The sequence below is a fragment of the Colletes latitarsis genome, chromosome 8, assembly GCF_051014445.1.
Source record: "Colletes latitarsis isolate SP2378_abdomen chromosome 8, iyColLati1, whole genome shotgun sequence".
NCBI classification, from domain to species: Eukaryota; Metazoa; Arthropoda; class Insecta; order Hymenoptera; family Colletidae; genus Colletes; species Colletes latitarsis.
In genome coordinates this window covers 25,932,666-25,951,982 of record NC_135141.1, presented here as the reverse complement: position 1 = coordinate 25,951,982, position 19,317 = coordinate 25,932,666, and the positions used below count along the sequence as shown (strand labels likewise).

Below are 19,317 nucleotides of genomic sequence, written 5' to 3'. Positions count from 1 at the left end.
TTATATTAGTGGAACTGTGATGTTTGAACGTGCCGCGGAATATGTCGAGCGAATACTTGGCAATAGCGCGTCGGAATTCCATAGTTGTCGATTTCACGTTGAATTTCGATCGCGCGATACTGATTGGCCGAGAACGTTTACCCTCCCACTCCGATAACCGCGCGATGACAAGCTCTACAGCCAATCGGAAAGTACGGAAGGCGAGGGTGTTTGGTATGCTTTGGGACGGGGCAGCTTGTTCGCAGTAATTCAAGGTTCTGGCCGTGTAACAATATTGTCGTGGAATCGTCGTTTGTTAGAAAAGAAATAATTTGCCGTTTCGTCGGCCGCGAAATCTTGTCGGGTTTGAGCTAGCTGCGCGTAGAATGGCCGCGGTTTTCGATATAGAATTGTACGATGCGGACACGGTAAATAGGGACGAGTCCGACGACGATGTTATCGAGATCGGCGAGGTAATTCTCCATCTGCACGCGATCACCACACCAGTCTCTTATCATCGAAATGACTTTTTTCATTCCACGTTCCATAACATTTTCCTATTCATTTTTTTCTTTTCACGTAGGAAGAGTACGATGTGAATCCAAACGTGAACGAGATAGCCAAGTGAGTAAGCCTTTTCTCGGCTGACATACGATCCATCGTGTCCAGCTTTTGAGGTAATGACAATTTTACGTTTATTAGATCGGAAGGTGGCGAAACGGTACCTATATCAGAACAGAATGTCAATCGTGGACGAGAAAGGGTTGGACCTCAGGATTTCGAACTTTGCAAAGTTATTGGGAAGGGTGGTTATGGCAAGGTCTTTCAAGTGCGTAAAATAACGGGTAATGACAGCGGCATGATCTTTGCAATGAAGGTAGGGAAGAAACATCGATTTATTTCTTTTTCCTGTTAATCGATTCCTGATTGATGTCAGAACGCACACGGTTGAATGTTTTGAACAAATTTTCATTTTTTATAGACGTAAAAAGTCAATTTAACGTTTTCCTCGAAATTATGTAAGTTCTTTGTCTCCCTTTATCTTTTTACACAACTTTGACAGTATTTAGAATTTTTTTTATCGATTTTTCATTTAAATATAGTTCAATCGATTTTCTATTTTCACTTTCATGGATTTTATGAAATTGAAATTAAAATAATACAACAAAGAATGTAGAAAAAGTGAAAAAAAGAGAAAGTTTTGTGAGGCACTATATTAAGAATTAAATAAAATCAGTTTCATTTTCACATTAATGTCTAATGTATCAAACTCAAGAGTACTTAGAATATTAGTCTTTTCTTAAATATTGCTTGTATTTTTGCTGTTTGTTCGTACATTTCTGTGATTTGTCCTAAATGCATTTAATTCAAAATAGGTCTTACATAAAGCCTCAATTATAAGGAACCAAAAAGATACTGCCCATACTAAGGCTGAAAGAAATATATTGGAAGCTGTAAAGGTAAATATAAATAATGTAGATTTAACCAAATCAGACGATATTTGGTATTCTTTGCCGTCTGATGTTTCATATTATTGCATTTAGAAAAGTGAAATGATAATAGCATTTAACAAAGAAATATCTATCATTATAATGATATTTTAAAAAATATCAAGAATATAGTTGTTCTGTTTCTATAATTTTACTACATGTAGTTTAAATACAAATAGATTTAAATGTATATATTTGTATATATATATGTACATATATATTTGTATATGGCAGCATCCTTTCATCGTAGACCTTATGTATGCTTTTCAAACTGGTGGAAAATTATATTTGATCTTGGAATATATGTGTGGTGGTGAATTATTTCGACATTTAAATGCTGAGGGCATTTTTCTTGAAGAAACTGCTTGGTAGGTGAAATTACAATTGATATAATGGTGTAGTATCTAATAGGAACATTGTACATCTATTTCATTTGTGCAGTTTCTACATATCGGAAATAATATTAGCCTTACAACATCTCCATTTACAAGGAATTATTTATAGGTATCTTAATCTTTAAATATGAATTCAATATTGCAGTATAGCTTGTTATGCTTTTAATCTGATAGATGATGTACAATTAACAAATTTTCAGAGATTTAAAACCAGAAAACATCCTGTTGGATGCAGATGGGCACATAAAATTAACTGATTTTGGTTTATGTAAAGAACACATACAAGATGGTACTGTTACACATACATTCTGTGGTACTATAGAATATATGTAAGAAAATTTCGGTCATTATAATTGCAATTAAAATTCTTTCGCGGGTTAACATTGATGTTATGTATTTCAATAAAAGGGCTCCAGAAATTCTAACACGAAGTGGCCATGGTAAAGCAGTAGATTGGTGGAGTCTTGGAACTTTAATGTATGACATGCTTACAGGTTCAGTACGTGTCACCAGATACATTTTATACGAATTAATGTTCTCAGAATGTTTATTATTGTTAAATTTTTAGCCACCATTTACATCTGATAACAGAAAGAAAACTGTTACCAAAATTATACATGGTAGGCTAAGTCTTCCATTGTATTTAACACCAGATTCCAGAAACCTAATCCAGAAATTACTAAAGGTTAATTTTTGGAATTATAAAAATTGCAATTCTCTGAAGTATTCATTGACACAAAGCATAACTTTATATTCATCTTTCATAGAGAAATGTTGCACAAAGATTAGGATCTGGTCCATCAGATGCAGAACAAGTAAAGAGTCACCAATTTTTCAAACATATCAATTGGAATGATGTTATTTCTCGAAAATTAGAACCACCATTTAGACCAATGTTAGCAAGCGAAGACGATGTGTCTCAATTTGATAAAAAATTTACAACGTCCGCGCCGATAGACTCCCCCGCGGAATATACGTTAAGTGAATCTGCTAACAGAGTATTTCAAGTTCGTTCTTATGTACCTTTTGTTTTAATCAATACACAATGAAGATTCGTTTCATTATTTTCTAACAAATTTAATTTATTTTAGGGTTTCACGTATGTGGCACCTAGTATACTAGAAGATATGTACTCGCAACCACGAGTAATAAACGCTAGAAGTCCTCGTAGAAGCAACATTCGAGGTTTTTCACCAAGGTCGACACATTTTACTTTGCACAATATACACTTGCAAAATCACAGGTAAGTGGTTTTTTGTTTTAACGTTGCGTTATAATATCGCGAATATTTCGTAAACAGTTGAAATAAGAACTTTTGTTGGAACAATTTCGTTATATTCTCAACCGTTTAAGAAATACTCGCACGTTTCCGTTTAGGTACTGTATATTCATTCATGTTTGTGTTTGGACAATTATGATAATGAAAATTTATAGACATGATGGAGTTGGGCATGGCAACATGGAAGATACAGAAATGATCGAAATAGGCTAACTGCCACTTCTTTTATAGTGGAAAATGCTTAGCATTTCGGCCTAACTGCTGAATATCCATGACCAATCCTTGTGTCTCAGGGAGGGATTTTATAAAGATATAGATGGAGTAGCAAAAGGATAGGTCCAATATCCAGTACTTCATTGGATGTTCAGCAGTTAAATTTAGCTAATTTTTTTTTTAAATCAAATCTAATTATAATAAAGGTACTAATTAAGATTTTGCTTTAAGAGAACAGCGACGCAGCAGTTATTTGGTAGCACGTAATAAAGTATACATATGTAGTGTGTGTGTGTATATATATATATGCATGTGTATATACACACATGCTATATTACACTACATATTTGTGAGTGAAAAATTCGGATGATAAATAATCGGAAAGGAAAGACTTTATTTACTTATTTGTCGTTGGTTACGATGTACTGAACGTTATAACAACATCCATTATTCGCATACATTGTAGTCAAAATATTGCACATGTTTCATTAACCTGTTAATATGTAATGACCTATTGTGTTTTGTACATAAGATCTGCAGGTTGGTTGGATATTCATGTAATAGATACAAACGTCATTTATGCTAAGTGCGACAGACTGACAAATTCCAGCACTTTTAGAAACCCGTAAATTATACTGTTAATACAAGTTTGAGGTTCAACCATCCTGTCACACTTGTATATTTAAAAATTCTGTACACGGCGTACGCAATTTTATCGCAATGTACGTAGTGCTTAAATGTGATTCATTAAAATGACAAAAGACAAATAGACGTAATGACAAAAACTCACAGCTGCCACAACCGCTCCGCCGCTCAAAATTCCATATCCGGTCATTTATTTAAAAAAAAAATATATATATATATATTTTCAGCAGTAATAACGTTTCCATGGCAATAATATAAACAATAACGCGTCTGCACGATAGTCATAGACAGTGTTTATATAATACTGTAACGGAATTGCATTTGTACAATTGAAAGTTCCTAAGAAGTGTGAGTTTAATTGCAATGTACTCCGATCTTCAAGCATAAAAATATTTTTTTGTAGAAATACTCGTTTATCCATATATATGTACATATAAAAGTCATCTTTTTTTAACCATTTATGCCTTCTAGGAAAAAAAAAAGAGAAACAAACTTCTATCGTGGTTCTGTGTAACAAACGAAAGACATAGTGTGAAATCAAGTTACCATGGTGACAATGTTACTGCGAAACGTTCACTTTGCGCTAATACGAGAATACATTTCATATTTACACTCGTGTTCACAAGCTGTTCAGTGTGTCAATCATAATGACGCAATTTATTTAAATAATATCTATTCGTTACGTATATTTGTACATTATTAAACACTAATATATATATATTGGTTTGACGTACACACGATATAGTAAAGGTAAAATAGTGTAAAGAATAAGCGTTTAGAGTGACTGTTGGCCACTCACCGGAAAACTCTAAACTACCCAAGTGTTCACAGGCCATTCTAGCCGGCATTACAATTTTAACTATTTACAGCGAAATACCATGGTCGAAATGTTAAATCGGTAAATAGAATTTTCTCTCATGAGTATCCCGTGTTTATCGAAAGTTCTCTCTGCTGCGAATTTGATATATTGCATTTCGACTATGCATAAACGAAACAAATGCGTACAATATACGTATATGATTATGCTATTTGCAATAGTATTGTATTATAAAGAAGTGTGTATTCGGAGCGGATAATTTATAAATCACATTTTCTGTATGTATCGAAACATGTATTTTCGATGTTGAAACGAGGAATCTGTCTACAGAGTCGTTCGAGTACTGTTTGTCGTGTTTAATGTTCAAGGACATTTCAGTAGTAGGATATCAGGACTTGCCATGTAAACGATGTTAATTTGTTTGTTTCATCGTTGTATCAGGTTTAGAAAGAATGAAATTAGCATTTAAACTATGAAAAAGGACAATTACATAAATATTAATGTCACAGTATATTATCATATTTATTTAATGTACTATAATTTTTTTTTTTATTCGTTTTTTGATAACTAATAACATTGTACGAGTTCAGTTTTGAAACCTATTACCATTTATGGAAAGCTTCATCGTTCATACACATAATGAACTTTGTAGGTAGATTCTGCTAATGTGCTTTGCAATCAACCTTGGTGCTGATACTCATTAATTTGATTCTATTCTAAAACGGCCTGAATACCATAAATTGATTTTGTATAGCTTAAAAGGAACAGTTATTATACAGCACGTAGTGCTATATTTAGATGTTGTATGTTACGTTCTCTTGTAGCGTTTGAAAACGTATGAACGAATTTAGCTAAAATTTAGATTTATTTGTCAACGTTTTTCTTTTCGATTGTATAACACGAAAAGAAGCGTTATGGTTACCCGAGGCACAAGATATATTAGTTAAATGCTTACAGAATATTATCGAATGATGTGTAAACAAAACTAGCCATTGGCAAGAAGAAGTGATAAATGGTTTAATGCTTCCAATTAAAAGTAATATAGATTCTTCAATTGACTTAATGCTATCATGGTTTGTATCCTTTAAATCGTATTTACAAATAAATATAATGATTTGTGACGTATTTTTGTCATGTGTTATCTGTTATTTTCTTATCCTATAGAGATAAAACAAACATTTTTCATATTTCAAACTTCATGCTATTTAAATTTTCAACCAGTATCATCATAACGATAAATATTTTCAATACTTTATACTGCATAATTGTAATTTTTTAAATATTTCCATATCTATTCTGCATTGGATAATGTAATTTTCAGATACACATCATTTTCTCTTGTTTTTCTAATATTCGTGCTACAAAATGTCCGCCCGTAAAGGATTCAAACGCGAAAACACGAAATAACGATACAAAATATTTTTAAAGAAGAAAACTAATACTCACTCAAGATTGTTATCAATATTAGTGTCCAGGTCTCAAGTCAGTCTCAGTTTGCTTCTTTTTTACATGCTGAATACAATTGGCGCCATTTTTCTGTCGTTGTTGAATTCTCCAAAGAATAAATTCTTCATAGAACTAAACTTTAAACTTATATCACACGAGGCTACGTAATCTTTAATTTACGATCAGTTGAAAAATTGCCCAGAATCGTGACAAAATATTCCTAGTATCTTTTTGAGGTCTCTAATAGTCGAAGCAATTTTTCAGTGAAAAATTTGTAGTTATTCAATCCACCGTGCATCATCCCTGATTAAGGGTAGCGTTGACCTTTTCTGACCAATGAGTTTTTGGTCGCGTGATGAGCTGTTTACATCCAATTTCATCGTCCCATGAAACATACTATACTTTCTATTACCAATTAATTATTGCAAGCAGCACTGTTACAATTACTAGTGTGCGGCCAACCGAGTACTAACGGGATTATTCCATGAAATATTTCCCTCCAATTTCAGTGAAACTAATAGGTAGGAAAATTGAAAAACATTATTACGTTTCGTTAAAAAGAAACTTGACGAAATATCACAACTCATACTAATTTTGTGAAGGGTTATGTTTCATTCGCCCTGTCTTCGATTCAAGTTTCGTAAATGTGGTCATCTTTGCTACATTCAACCGTTCGATGTAAACAGCAGATTACGCGTAAAGGACATTTATTTTGTCTCGTAAAGTGTTTCGTACTAATTGTACGGACGCGTATGCAACGAGAACGAAGAAACTCAGCATCATTTGCGTGGGCGCGTTCGTGCGTGGTTGAGAATTCGCGGACAGTCAAGCGGATCGTGGATGATCTAGCTTGATCGTCGTCGTTCGTACCTGAGCTCTACAGTCGCGACATGTGCGCGCGTAAATGGCATTGCCTTGCGGGAATCGTGCATCCTTCCGTTCGTAGCGAACGACAGCTAACCGAAGGCGTAAACGCGCAACATACGAACGCGCATTAAGATCGCGAAGGCGTGTAGTCGCAATTCCAGGCCATCGAGCACTCGCATCGATGTTGGCCTCGAGAGTCGATCGTTTCGAAGCTGTGCAACGAAAAGTGATCTCGAAAAAATGTTCGAACCATCGACAACGTTAATCGTTAAAATCGAAACCTCCAAATAATTTTCTTCGTTGCGTAGATCTAGTTCGAACTGTAATTTCAATTCTCAAAATTACGAAGACCGGTACAAATTGAGACTTACACTTCGTAATGTACGAGTCTCTAAATATTAATCGTGATTGGAGCAAAGTTTCAACGGATCAGAAGTGCGTGGTGTGTCGATATCGATCGAAGAAGACGAATTTCGATTTGGCGTCCGAACGAAGTAAGTGTTGGCTACCGGACGAATCAACATTGATGATCCGAATTAAAGGTCTTTGCTTCTTCTGTATTACGTCTAGACGCATTAAGTGGGTATACATTTCAATTGGATTATCGTTAACTACCAGATTTGAAGGTTTAAATTAAGTTTCGGTTAGGTGGGGGGCCTATCTTTGTCATCGGTAATAGAGGGTCTAGGATATGTAATTTAAGAAGCCTCGTGCGCGACATATAAAAAAATAGCACAATAGTGTTACTTTCTTTCATAAAATACCGATCAAGTTAATCCTTTTTAGGTTAACGTTTCAATGGTTTACTTCTTTGAAATTATAGTCTAGAAAATAGTAAAAACGATCTTGTTTAGGTTGCAGATCCGTTCTAGATAAATGTTGAGATAAAATCTAGATGAGGCATAAAATCGTCAACAAATGACACGGTGATTCATTGCGATAATTTGAATACAGGTTCGCGGTCGTCTTGAATCGGTTGATCGAGTGCCAGCATCGAGAACGACGTCAGTCCCGCGGCTCACTTCCGGTCCTTGGCGCCGGTAAAACGAAACTGCAATCGAACGAACAATTTATTTTGAATTTCTTCAACGAATCCTCGAAATATAGTGGAAATATTTCAAATTCGAAGAGATTTCGACGAAATTCCCCGTAACTGATGTACTGCACTAAAGGTTAGTAAAAAGTGTTCATGATCCGATACGATTAACCTTATTCACGCTTTTATTCGTAATTATTGACATGCGTGTCCATGTTGGGAAAGTATAAGGAATTTTGATTGGTCAAATACCGATTTGGCTGTTTTATTAATGTAGATGACTAATAACGTACGTTTCGTCTTGGTTTCTGTCTGTACCCGATTTGGTATCGACTTAAAAATTGATTATGCGACGATTTAAATGATAATGATAGCGCGTCTGTTTATTAGAATAAGCAGTGTAATTGAGCGCGATTGGTGCAGTGGTTCGACGATCTCTTCAACCGATTTTAACGATATCGTTAATCGGATAATCGTCGTTCAAGATGGTACGCGTTGCACGTCTGTCTCATACGAAGGAAGAAGCGACCAAGGTGAGTTAATTAACAAAGCAAGCATAAGAAGATAAAACGTGTACGTAATTTGAAACGAAGAATAGTCTACCGTAAACTTCGTTTACCTAGAACCATGAATATATTTGCATGATACTGCGTTAGTCATAGATATTTAAAACATAAACGGAAGCGGAACCAGAGCCAAAAATGTCGCGTATTTTAATTCAATTTTCGCTGGATGATAATTTGACACACATTAACAGTGACTTTCAATTGAATATAATAATATTAATATAAGATACAAATCGATAAGAATGAATAAAGAAAATGGGAGCAGTTGATATTGTCTTTTGTTTATACACAGACACATTGTATTTACACGCCACTTAAAGGGAAAATGAAACAAAATTAGTTCCGCGTTTAACCCGTTAATGAGTGTTTCATTGGAGTGGCCCTATCAAGAGAGCAATGTCACGCGTTTTACTGATGTCTGTTCATAATACTACCATTACTACTTCCGCTGACTGCAGTGGATTAGGTATGCTACCATCGTCGTAGCTGTATCGTGTTCGATAAACGAAAGTTTCGTACCTCAAAGGCAACATTTTTGTTAGTTTTGAGGCGAGCAATACTTCTCCAAATTTTGCGACAGGACCTCAAACTCACTCTATGGATTAACGAGGGTAAAACGTTCAATCTTAATCGATGTAGTAGTTCGTGAAAAACGATCGATGTGTGACGAATAGAATTTTTTTCAGATCTATGCAGAATGCTCCAATACGTCCTAGTCAATTTCTTCGTGGTTTGTTCGCGTTTGACGAGCCACCTGTGGTCTGGCGTCATTTTGCTCAGTCAGAACACGTGTAGAGCCGAATCTTCTTCTATGACGTTGACGACAATCTTCTAATTGATGGACCATGGCCTGCTTAATCATCCGAAGCGAAGAAGTGTAAATTCGGCTTCAGCCTTGAAACGGTTCGAAGTTCTTAAGACTGTGAAGATTCGAGGAGAGCTCTTGAAAGTCTTGAGATAAATAACACATTATTTATCACAAACTTCATCTCTACCATATTTAATTTTCCTTCTACTATACAGGGTGCCCTGTAGCAAGTGGGATCCACGTCAGAGATGGATTCTACACAAGAAAACCTTGTCCTGTCCTCTTTAAATGAGACATTAATTGAGATCACATACGAATCTCCTTCTCTTTCACTCGTTACCCTTTTCTATGCTTGATTCTATTGTAAAACTGCTATCGAAAACTTTAACGCTCCCAAATTGATCGAACTCAAGATATTCAAGACTATCAAGAGTTCTAAGCTCTAAATCGGTTCGAATTCTTCGCCATACGTATAAATTCGAACCGATTCGAAGTGCTCCAAATCCCGTAGCTACCTAAGGGAGCAACTTAACGTGGGAATCACGTTGAAATATCGCCGGGAGACAGAGGAGGAACGGCACGACAATTTTCGTATCTACCCTGAAAGCGTGTTTCGGCGACACCCGAGGATGACTCCCGTCGGATATTTCAGTCCACTGTTAGCGCGGTGCAGCGCGCATTAATACGTATGTAAGCTGGTATCGTGTGGCTGTATATTCGCGTTCGTTTCGCTCGCTCGTTCGCTCGTGGCCGTGCCCGTCTATTATTAGTCGACAGTCATCGGAGTCGGCTCTAACGTGCGCCGCGAGCCACAACGCGGAAAAACCTGGAAGAAAATTCGACGAGAAAACGCCGATCCCGCGAGATTTTCGTGTGGCACGTGTCGCCGACACTCTGTTCCACGAGCGTCTTCCGACGGCTACTTCGCCGTACGAGTTGTCACTGCCACCCTCGCTGAACGGGGATTTCCAACCGATACATTCTCAAGGCCCTTGGAAACGATGATTCTCGCACGCTTTTCACTGTGAGTCGCACCCGTTGTTTCGTTAACTGCGTCTTCTGGCCTCTGCGACCCCTCTCTCGATCAAGGCCCCTTTGTTAGGAACACGTTACTAGCTACACAGGACCAGAAACGATCTTCTGATTAGTTTTAATTTAGTTTTCGCGGGATAGATCGTATTGCTAGTTCCTGGACAGAGATCGTAGATCTGTTTATTGTATTTACGATCTTTTTACCAGCTTGAATCGAGGGGTTGTTGTGTATCGGACGCTGAAGATTTCAGTGATTGATGCCAATTGGAGTTTTAACGCGAGGGCTGGTATTGTTATGATATAGAAGAGTACTGGTGTTGTTATGTTTGATAGAGAGTGGAGCTTCTTGTATTTACATTCCTTTTTGGAGTTTGAAGCGTCAGGTTTCTTAGGATTGAACTGGTCGCTGAAACACTCATTAATTGACTCAGATATAGTCTTCAAGGGAGGTTTATATTGATGTAATATTTCGTGGAAAGCGATCGACACGCAATGGTTCTGTTTCTTATATTTATGTTCCTTTTAAGAGTTTAGTTGCAAAGGGATCTGCATCTGAAATTAATAATTGTTTTGTAATCGTTCAGATGAGGGATGCTGTTCCGCATAAAGGAAGTAGTAACAATAACAACAATAATAATAACGTGACTACTCCAAAAGGCAAGCCCTCCTTGGAAATTTATCGACCGCCAGGTTTGTATGCTGTACTTTTCTCCCGCGTTATACGATTAAAAAGAGACAAAATATTGGGAACTAAACGTCTTTCAGGTGGAAGAACAGAAGGAACCACGGCGAACGTCACTAATCTGCGACTAAACGTACATGCCAAGGAGTTCACTATGAAGCAGAACGATTCGCATCCTTCTAAGTGAGTATAAACTACTTATGAAATAGTTTAGACTCGGTCGACGTATTGGGAACGCTTGGAGGAATGCCTAGAAAGCTAGTAGATATGAAATTCTTCTAAATTGGATTGATTTTGAGAAGACTTCTTCAAATGAGAGCACAGCCGTTTCTCCTGTTGCTATTGTTTGGCTTAATTAAGTTCTCGACTCTGTTATTTGAATCAATTGAGGTTTTTATTCGGTATTTCTTGCTTTTCTTGTATAAGAACAACGGCCGTAAAGTACCTCTACCCGAGAGTGTAGGGAGTGGAAAGTAATTTCGAAACCAGATTCATTTTTTAAGGCCCACACACAACGTCACTGTTACGGATTAGCATTCTCATCGGGTCGCGAAGTGAAAGACCGCGTGAAGGATTGGGTCGGTGTATTGCAACGAACCACTTCAATAAACTGTTGGTCCTTAGCGTTAAAAGACGTTACGCCTGGAATACAAACAAGCTTTGCACTAACGTAATAAGTTCTTGGCGTTTATGGACGTAATAAAAGAGAAAATAATCTTACATTCGTGATTCACCTTGCATCATAGCAATTGGTTTTTAATGAATTTGAATATTTTAATATATACGACGTGTATCATAACACGCGGGATTTATTTTGGTGGTGGATCGGGGATACAAAAATGTTTATAAATATTTATAAATATCTAGGAGGGCGCAAATGCCCTATTTACCCCACTATCGCCACGCCTTGGACTATAACTGTTTATATTATGATGTGCGATAACACTTTGTTTTCCTTAATGGAAGATTAACAGGTCAACCTTATGTCAATGCCTCGAGCAGTCAAGTGTATCGTTGGACGAAGTTCCATTAGATGTACGTCACATGTGGTTTGTGCACGATGATGCAGTGCCACATTTCAATCGAGTAATCAAAGAGTTCTTGAACGAATGCTTTTCTAACGAATAGGCAGAACCTGTTTTTATTTTTTATTTAATATCTGTGTAAGTACGGTCTACCGTAAACGGAATGTGATGTGTTACAATGTCATGAATACACTCATTAGTGTATTACAGTGTCGTCTATAAGCTCGGATCATTGAATGTGAAGGGTAGTCGGAGAAAGTGGTGTCCTTTCAAGCCTTTCCTGTTCCTCAGTGGTGTGTAAGTGATTTGCCGCGAAACTGTTCTGTAAACGCTGTTGATATTTTGTGCCGAGTCTAGCAATTTCCTGCTACTCGTCGAATACTTGTTATATTATGTAGAAAAATAGAAAAAAAATTTTTTTCCCGTAAGTCTGTTTTTATCTTTACTTAAAATGGAAGTGTAGCCTGCTCCAATAGAATTACTCTGTACGCTTATGTTTTCGACGAGCTTATTTGATTGCAGGTCCCGGACGAATGCTTCAGAGCGATCTCCGTATTACTTGCAACACAGCAAATCGAGCGGCAACGTGCACCGGTATCTGTACGCCCAGCAACAGCAACAGATACAACACACCCTTCAGCAGCAACATCACCAAACGTCTCGTCACTCTCAAAGCGGACATCATTCGACGGTTTCGGCGCTGCGACAGGGACATCCGCTTGATACTTCCGCGTCGAGTGGCAATATTTCGCATGTAAGCGTTGATTTGCAAAAATTCTTTGACCTTAGATGAACCCTTTCTCTGATCGAGTGTTAAATGTTTTGTGAAATAGGGTTCGGGCAGGGTCCATTTCAACATGGATCAGAACGAAGTCAAACCGAACGCAGCGAAACCTGGCAGGCTCACCAAATCGTTATCCTTCGTTTCCACTTATAGTCTGAAGCGATCGAAGAGCCTAAATGCAGCTGACGTGTTGGCTGCGAAGGCGGTGAACATCTCAGACGCGTCCGAACTGGGAAAATTCCCATCAGCGATTCAGGATACGCTATTGAGAGCTATCGAAGGTACGAAGAACTCTCAAAACCAGATATTTTGTATTTGAAAATTTCATCGTATGTAAATGCGACGTTTAAGTAGAATATTCATTGATTGTAATTTTTTCTTCGTAGATCCAAATTTATTGAATGCGAGGGCCTTGATGGAACTGGTGAGACATATCTTGGAGAGGGTCGTCGAAAACCGTAAATACGCTGAACCGGCAGCAAAAATATGCATCACTATTATAGAGGTAAGTATTTGTGAAATCAGTGTAATGAACAAAAGTTGCCTAACTTTGTGCCTAAGTGAGGAAGTCACAGAACACATGTTGCTAAAAACAAGTCTCCTAGATAAACAAGGTACGTTAGGATAACGGCATAGTTCCATAATGGAGACAATGGCTCCTTTCCGCGCAGCGTAATGTCTCTCCTAGTTTTTGTTAAAGATCAAGCAAAATCTAGAATCTAATTGTTGCGAAATGATTGATGCAGAAAGAAGCTAAGGAAACCTTCTTGGAATCCTTGTTGAACACGTGTCAGCAATGGTACCAGGATCGCGTCAAGATACTCTACGATGGGACCAGTTATCATCGTTACTCGGCCTTCATGACATTTCTGAACGAGATGTACTGTCAGGTAGGACGCGTTCATCCGGATGTGGTTTTTGCCTGTTACACAGACGTTGAGTTTAATAACGCAATCGATCATTAGGTTCCGCAGCGCTAACTGCTTCTCGCAGGCTGTTGAATTTTTTGCTCGAACGAGGTTTGAAACGAACGACGGATCCGTCTTCATACATATGCATGATTGTGGTTACAGTTAAAGCGGAGGCAGCTCCAGTTGAAGACACAACAGGAGGGCGTTCCTCCCGGACGCGTTCTCCTCACGTTGCTATGGAAGTGTTGTCAGGACTGCTTACAGCCTCCGGTTGTAAATTCTTTGGCCGAGGTGAGTTGAGTCTCGCACCCGTGAAATTGGAATACTTCCAAGCGTGAAAGGTGTTTTGACCGCTTAAAAAGAATTCAAGGAATCAAGCTTAACGTCGTTTCGAGGAAAGTTACACCTTCGTTCTATATGGAGGTGGATTTGATGTTGTATTTTGTTTCAATCTCTATTATTCTATTCTTTTATACTAGTATTTTTGAAATTAAGAGACGCGATCCTCAGGAGGTGGAGGAATGAAAAATGTGGTTAGCCATTATCATTCTACTAAATGCAGTACCGATGTTTGTTTCCCGTGTTATAGACCGACTGTCTCTTCTTCATCCTGACGTGCATCGGCAAGGATCTAGACACCGAATTGCCTGCCCAGTTGCAGCAGTTGCTCGGAAGCTTGAGGGACGCATTCCTTGCGGAGGATACGATTCTACCGTCAGTCAGGAAGACACTCCTCCAACTGATTGAACTTCACGCCGCCCATTGGCAGCTTCCAGCGCCTGCGGTCGTCTACTACTACCCAGGATCGACCTCGAAATGATTCGCCACCCTTTCGGTTCCTCCGTCCATTCGTCGGTTCTGTGCGCGTGCGTGTCTGGTACGTGTGGAACTTAAGTGAGTGTAAGCTAATTAACAGGATTCTTTGTTCTTGAATGCGCTGAGCGCGGATCATGCGAATAAAAATGAAACGATCGCCGTCAGCAACAACTGCGGGCAAAAGGAGTTGCTCGAAGGTGACTGATAGCCCGAAGCTACTTTGCTTTGCATGGTAGTCATGTGTCATTTGCATTCTCTCGTGAATATCTAACTGAACCGTGACCGATAGATTCAGATCCATTATACAGAATACAATTTCATAATTCTCTCTTTTTAACGGCACTGTTAGAGACGAGAGACATTTTATTCGATTAATAGATTTCGAATAAAAACGACGTACAGCTGATTGAAAGTTTTGATCGTCTTGGGGTTATTGAAAGTCGATGAGTGTAAGTTTCGAATGTTGAGTTAATGAATGTTTAATATATTAAGTACACGTGTAATCATATGTACTTTTATTAATTTTGTTCTTGCAATTTCATTGACATGAATTTCGAAGAAAATCTGAGAAGGTTATCATAAATTATTTTAAATATACGAAGTTGTGTATCGATCAAGTGCTTTTACACTAAAATTTTTTTAAAGTTAAAATAGTGGATGTCGGTGAATAAATAAATTTAACTATTGACATTCAAATCGGGCTTCTGGTCGAATTCCTGCTACAAACTGGCCGAAGATACTTAATGCTCTGTAGTTTGCTTATGCTCGCATGTAATGTCTGGCCAAACACTATTAATGTCTCAAAGTTTGTTTATGCTCAGGTATGATTGGGTACTTGTTAACATGCTACGGTTCATTTACACCCACGTATTTCTACAATCTGAGCCTAATTTACGCGATTATATGGCGGTAATAAACAGAAATATCGCATAGACCTAACGAAAGCGTCTTCGTTTCGTTCGCATGATCTCACGTTTGCTAATGCCGCTGATCAAACGAGTCTCTGAATCACAATAAAATGCCCTCGAAATCGCAATGAGAAGCCTTTTCGTTAAACCTTTATCCGATCGATGGTTTAACGATGCGTCAGCGTGCGAAACACGAGCAACCGTGATCTCGTTGTTACCGCGAAGAATGGTTCTTCATCGTCATCGTACGATTGTATAAAACAAAAAAATGATTTACTAGCGATCGATGATGCGCCACTTTGTAAAGAATGGTGCAAGGCTCTCGGCCGATCCTGAATCCGCTTCGTCCCTGTTATGCGTAATACGTGATTCCCAGTATTGCTCAAGGGACACAACGTTCACGCCAAATTCAAGGCGCAATATCGCAAGCAGAACTTCTCTGTGGCGTGAATAGTCATGGATTAGCTGTATCACAAAATAGATCAAGCCGGGTCATTTGTCTCAGATCTCCGAGACTTTAAATTGACACAGTAAATATAGTTAAAACTAAATAATATAATTAACTTTTGTTTTTGTCTACTTGTTACTGTGAACGTTTATGTACAATCTATAGTAATGTATATATAAGTATATTTAATACTATGGAAAATATTGTTACATTTGATTCCATATTTCAACCGTGCGAATACTTTTGTCTCCCACTGTATATGCTCGCTACTTGGTTCATGATTTGGTAATACCGATAGTTTTGTTACAGAGATCAATATTGCTGCGTTTTGGTCTAGATCTGCCAGTTGGACTAATCGGTAAGGCTTATCTGGCACATGCCGTGTTAGTGACGCAATGTTAAATTAATTATATACTAATGAACTATCTAGTAATTGGAGGAGAATGTTTAACCAATGATTAATAGCGTCACGCCTAAGGCAGGATCTGCTAAGTAAGCCTTACTGATGAGTCCGATTAAACTCCTTGTTAAGTCAACTGGCCGGCTGAGGAGTTTCAGGGGTAAACATACCGTGCTTTTACCGCGTGCCCCGCCCACTGTTTATTTAAGGAAAGAGAGCACAAACTAGCAGGCATTCCGTCTCTTTCGAAATAGAGGATAGACTATAAGAAGAGTGTCAGAGATTTGGAGACCAATTCTCATAAGTGTAAACGCGTCACAGACTGTAGCCACAGACTACCGCGATATTGACAGAGTGGGGGGAAAGAGGACGGATTTCATCGGCGGGGAAGTGTCCTTGGCCGAATAGCTAACTTTACAACGACTTTAGCAGATCCGGGATGAAACGCAGAAATATTATATTATATATTCAAAAATTTTGCTTAAATAATTAATTTAAGGGTTTGAGAGAAACAAATGTATTTGTGACTAATATAGAGTATTCTTCGTTTACAATTCTTAAGCCTCTTTCGTTAACTATTAAATATTTTATGAATCGATTATTTAAGCAAAATTAATGAAACTATATTGTACAGATGAGGTCCAAGTAACGAGACTCGAGTTCCTTGAGCGTCGGTGGAATCACGCGTTAACATCCACTCGGGATGTTCGTGGCCCGTCGATTCGGGAATTCCGCAAGGTTCGCGGTTTCGAATTAGAAATTATTTCGTTAGTAAGTCAATAGGTTAAGAAATCGGGACATTCGGAACCGGTTTGTTGTTTGTCTTGGCCGCCGAATTATCGCGAACGCCTCTGGGCGAAGAATACACTTCGAGAGTGTTCACCTTTCGACGCGGATTGCAGGTTCACGGTTAAAGGCATACATCGACGATTGTACGCCGTGTGTAACAGAATGACGAGTGACTGAAAGAGCATTTGTAGAAAGCATGTCGAAGGATCGAAGAACACGAAAGGTTGAGAACCTCGGTAGAGTCTACCTCGAATTTTCCACGGTTTTTTCCGTAAACGCAACGGTACGAAGTATCGAGATAAAATAAAAAAAAGAACAATAACAAAATAAAGATAAAACCGAATCGAATAAGAGCACGAGTGATTACTTCTCGAACGACGAACGCTGAAAGAGTAACGACCCTTACGTGGAACGAACCGAACACTTGCGACGATCTGTATGCACCGTCGTTTTCTTTATGAATGCGTGAAGTAAGCGACGGACGAAGTCGAGTTATCCTCGTTGTACCTTCCGGCGTGGCCTGGGTGCGTTGAACTCGAACCCGAGGATATTACCTCCTTGAATGTCTTCCGTGCGATATTCGAGCGAAGTAGTAGCGGATGTGAATGAACTCGAATTAAAAATACAGGTGCAAGAATTTTGTTTTAACTTGTTCTTTTCAATCGTTCGCCTCCCCGATGTCGGTTACAAGTTAACGTTGGATTTGATTTCAGGTGGAATTGGAGACCAGCGGTTCTCGCCGCGCGATTCGAGAACTGTTGGCAAATTCCCGGTGATTCACACAGTAGAAAAGATGAAGTGGCTTCTGGAAGGGAACGAACGCGTAGAAAAACGCGACAGATACTCTTAATAAGGAATATGCTCGTGTGATCTCGAAATGCAATCGCCTTTGCTGATTCGTGCCAAGGGCGATAAAAATCGCCCGACAGCCGCTATCTCTATCTTTCCCTCTTTGAGGTTGACTCACGGTAGCACGTTTTCTTGGTGAACGTCCGCGCCTTAACGCTTCGCCGTCGACGCTGTTAAATTTTTGGAATTCCCCCGCAGTGTTTTTAAAATTGTCGCGCGGCGGGACGGATTCCTAAACAATATTTATACCATGAACTATGTTCAGAATAATCCGCTTGGAAGATTTAAAAATTATCTATCGGATACTGTGTGTCGCAACATCTTAAAACCGCATAAAATGAGCTGTCGTTTCTTTCCGTTACGCGTTTTTTGCTAGCAGTGTCAAGAATTGATGACAGACCTGTTCCCAGACTGTATTTTGTTAGGAGTAGTATCGTTAATAATGGTAAAACTCTCCAGTATTGATGACTCGTCAGCTAACGATGTAATTACCTTACACTGTTCCTTCCGGTTCCAGACAAACTGCGCAGAATAAGACGCGTTTCCTGTTCATCGACGATTCATCATCTTCGCGTTTCGTCAGTTTAGCAACAGATACGAGACAAGGAAACTTTCCAGCCGGACCACAGCGATTTCGAAACGTCAGCGTGAGTCATTTGCCTTGCATCGGTCAAGGGTTAATGCATTAAAAAATAAAAAACACCCGATTGCGTACCGTGCAACGTTTCAACAACTGACCTATCTCTCTCGCCAAGGTAGACAGGCTTCTTTCTAATCCCACACAATCGGGCAAAATCGAACAATCAGGCCCTCGTTCGTGCTACTTTAAAAAATGTGATCGACGCGTAAACGCAGAGTATGCGTCTGTGGTACGAACAAAAAACAACGAGTAGGAAACCTAAGGTTTACTTCTAATGTATCTAATGGCATTTAGTTAAACCTTAACTACGGTCGTGCGGTCCCACAGACAGCACTGTAATTTCTTTTTCACCCAACCTTGGAATTATTTAACTTTAACAAGCTGTACTTTCCAGTACCTTCCTAAACCCCAGCCGACTTTTTGTACGCAGTGTATGCATTCGTTGTAACGATGTTTTCTTTGTGATTTTCATATGTGTCAGACCTTGGACAC

At 38.5% G+C, this 19,317-nt stretch overlaps 2 protein-coding genes across 3 annotated transcripts; both read left to right on the top strand.

The window, feature by feature from the left end:
* The first annotated feature begins 205 nt into the window (after positions 1 to 205).
* LOC143344432 (ribosomal protein S6 kinase beta-1) lies at positions 206 to 5,943 on the top strand. Its single transcript, XM_076770484.1, has 12 exons — positions 206 to 452; positions 563 to 603; positions 682 to 856; positions 1,356 to 1,439; positions 1,704 to 1,837; positions 1,911 to 1,973; positions 2,065 to 2,193; positions 2,273 to 2,363; positions 2,433 to 2,549; positions 2,632 to 2,871; positions 2,956 to 3,107; positions 3,299 to 5,943. The coding sequence occupies exons 1-12, from the start codon at positions 366 to 368 to the stop codon at positions 3,354 to 3,356; spliced, it is 1,371 nt and encodes a 456-aa protein (XP_076626599.1). The 5' UTR covers positions 206 to 365; the 3' UTR covers positions 3,357 to 5,943.
* Positions 5,944 to 7,078: 1,135 nt separating this feature from the next.
* LOC143344430 (uncharacterized) lies at positions 7,079 to 17,984 on the top strand. Of its 2 annotated transcripts, XM_076770480.1 has the most exons (11): positions 7,079 to 7,625; positions 8,086 to 8,303; positions 8,558 to 8,700; positions 11,158 to 11,263; positions 11,339 to 11,438; positions 12,803 to 13,034; positions 13,114 to 13,345; positions 13,451 to 13,569; positions 13,811 to 13,954; positions 14,138 to 14,266; positions 14,565 to 17,984. In XM_076770480.1, the coding sequence occupies exons 3-11, from the start codon at positions 8,653 to 8,655 to the stop codon at positions 14,793 to 14,795; spliced, it is 1,341 nt and encodes a 446-aa protein (XP_076626595.1). In that variant the 5' UTR covers positions 7,079 to 7,625; positions 8,086 to 8,303; positions 8,558 to 8,652; the 3' UTR covers positions 14,796 to 17,984. The 2 variants fall into 2 exon arrangements, with proteins under 2 accessions (XP_076626595.1, XP_076626596.1); XM_076770481.1 differs by lacking the exons at positions 7,079 to 7,625; positions 8,086 to 8,303; positions 8,558 to 8,700 and adding an exon at positions 10,216 to 10,565.
* Positions 17,985 to 19,317: the final 1,333 nt, after the last annotated feature.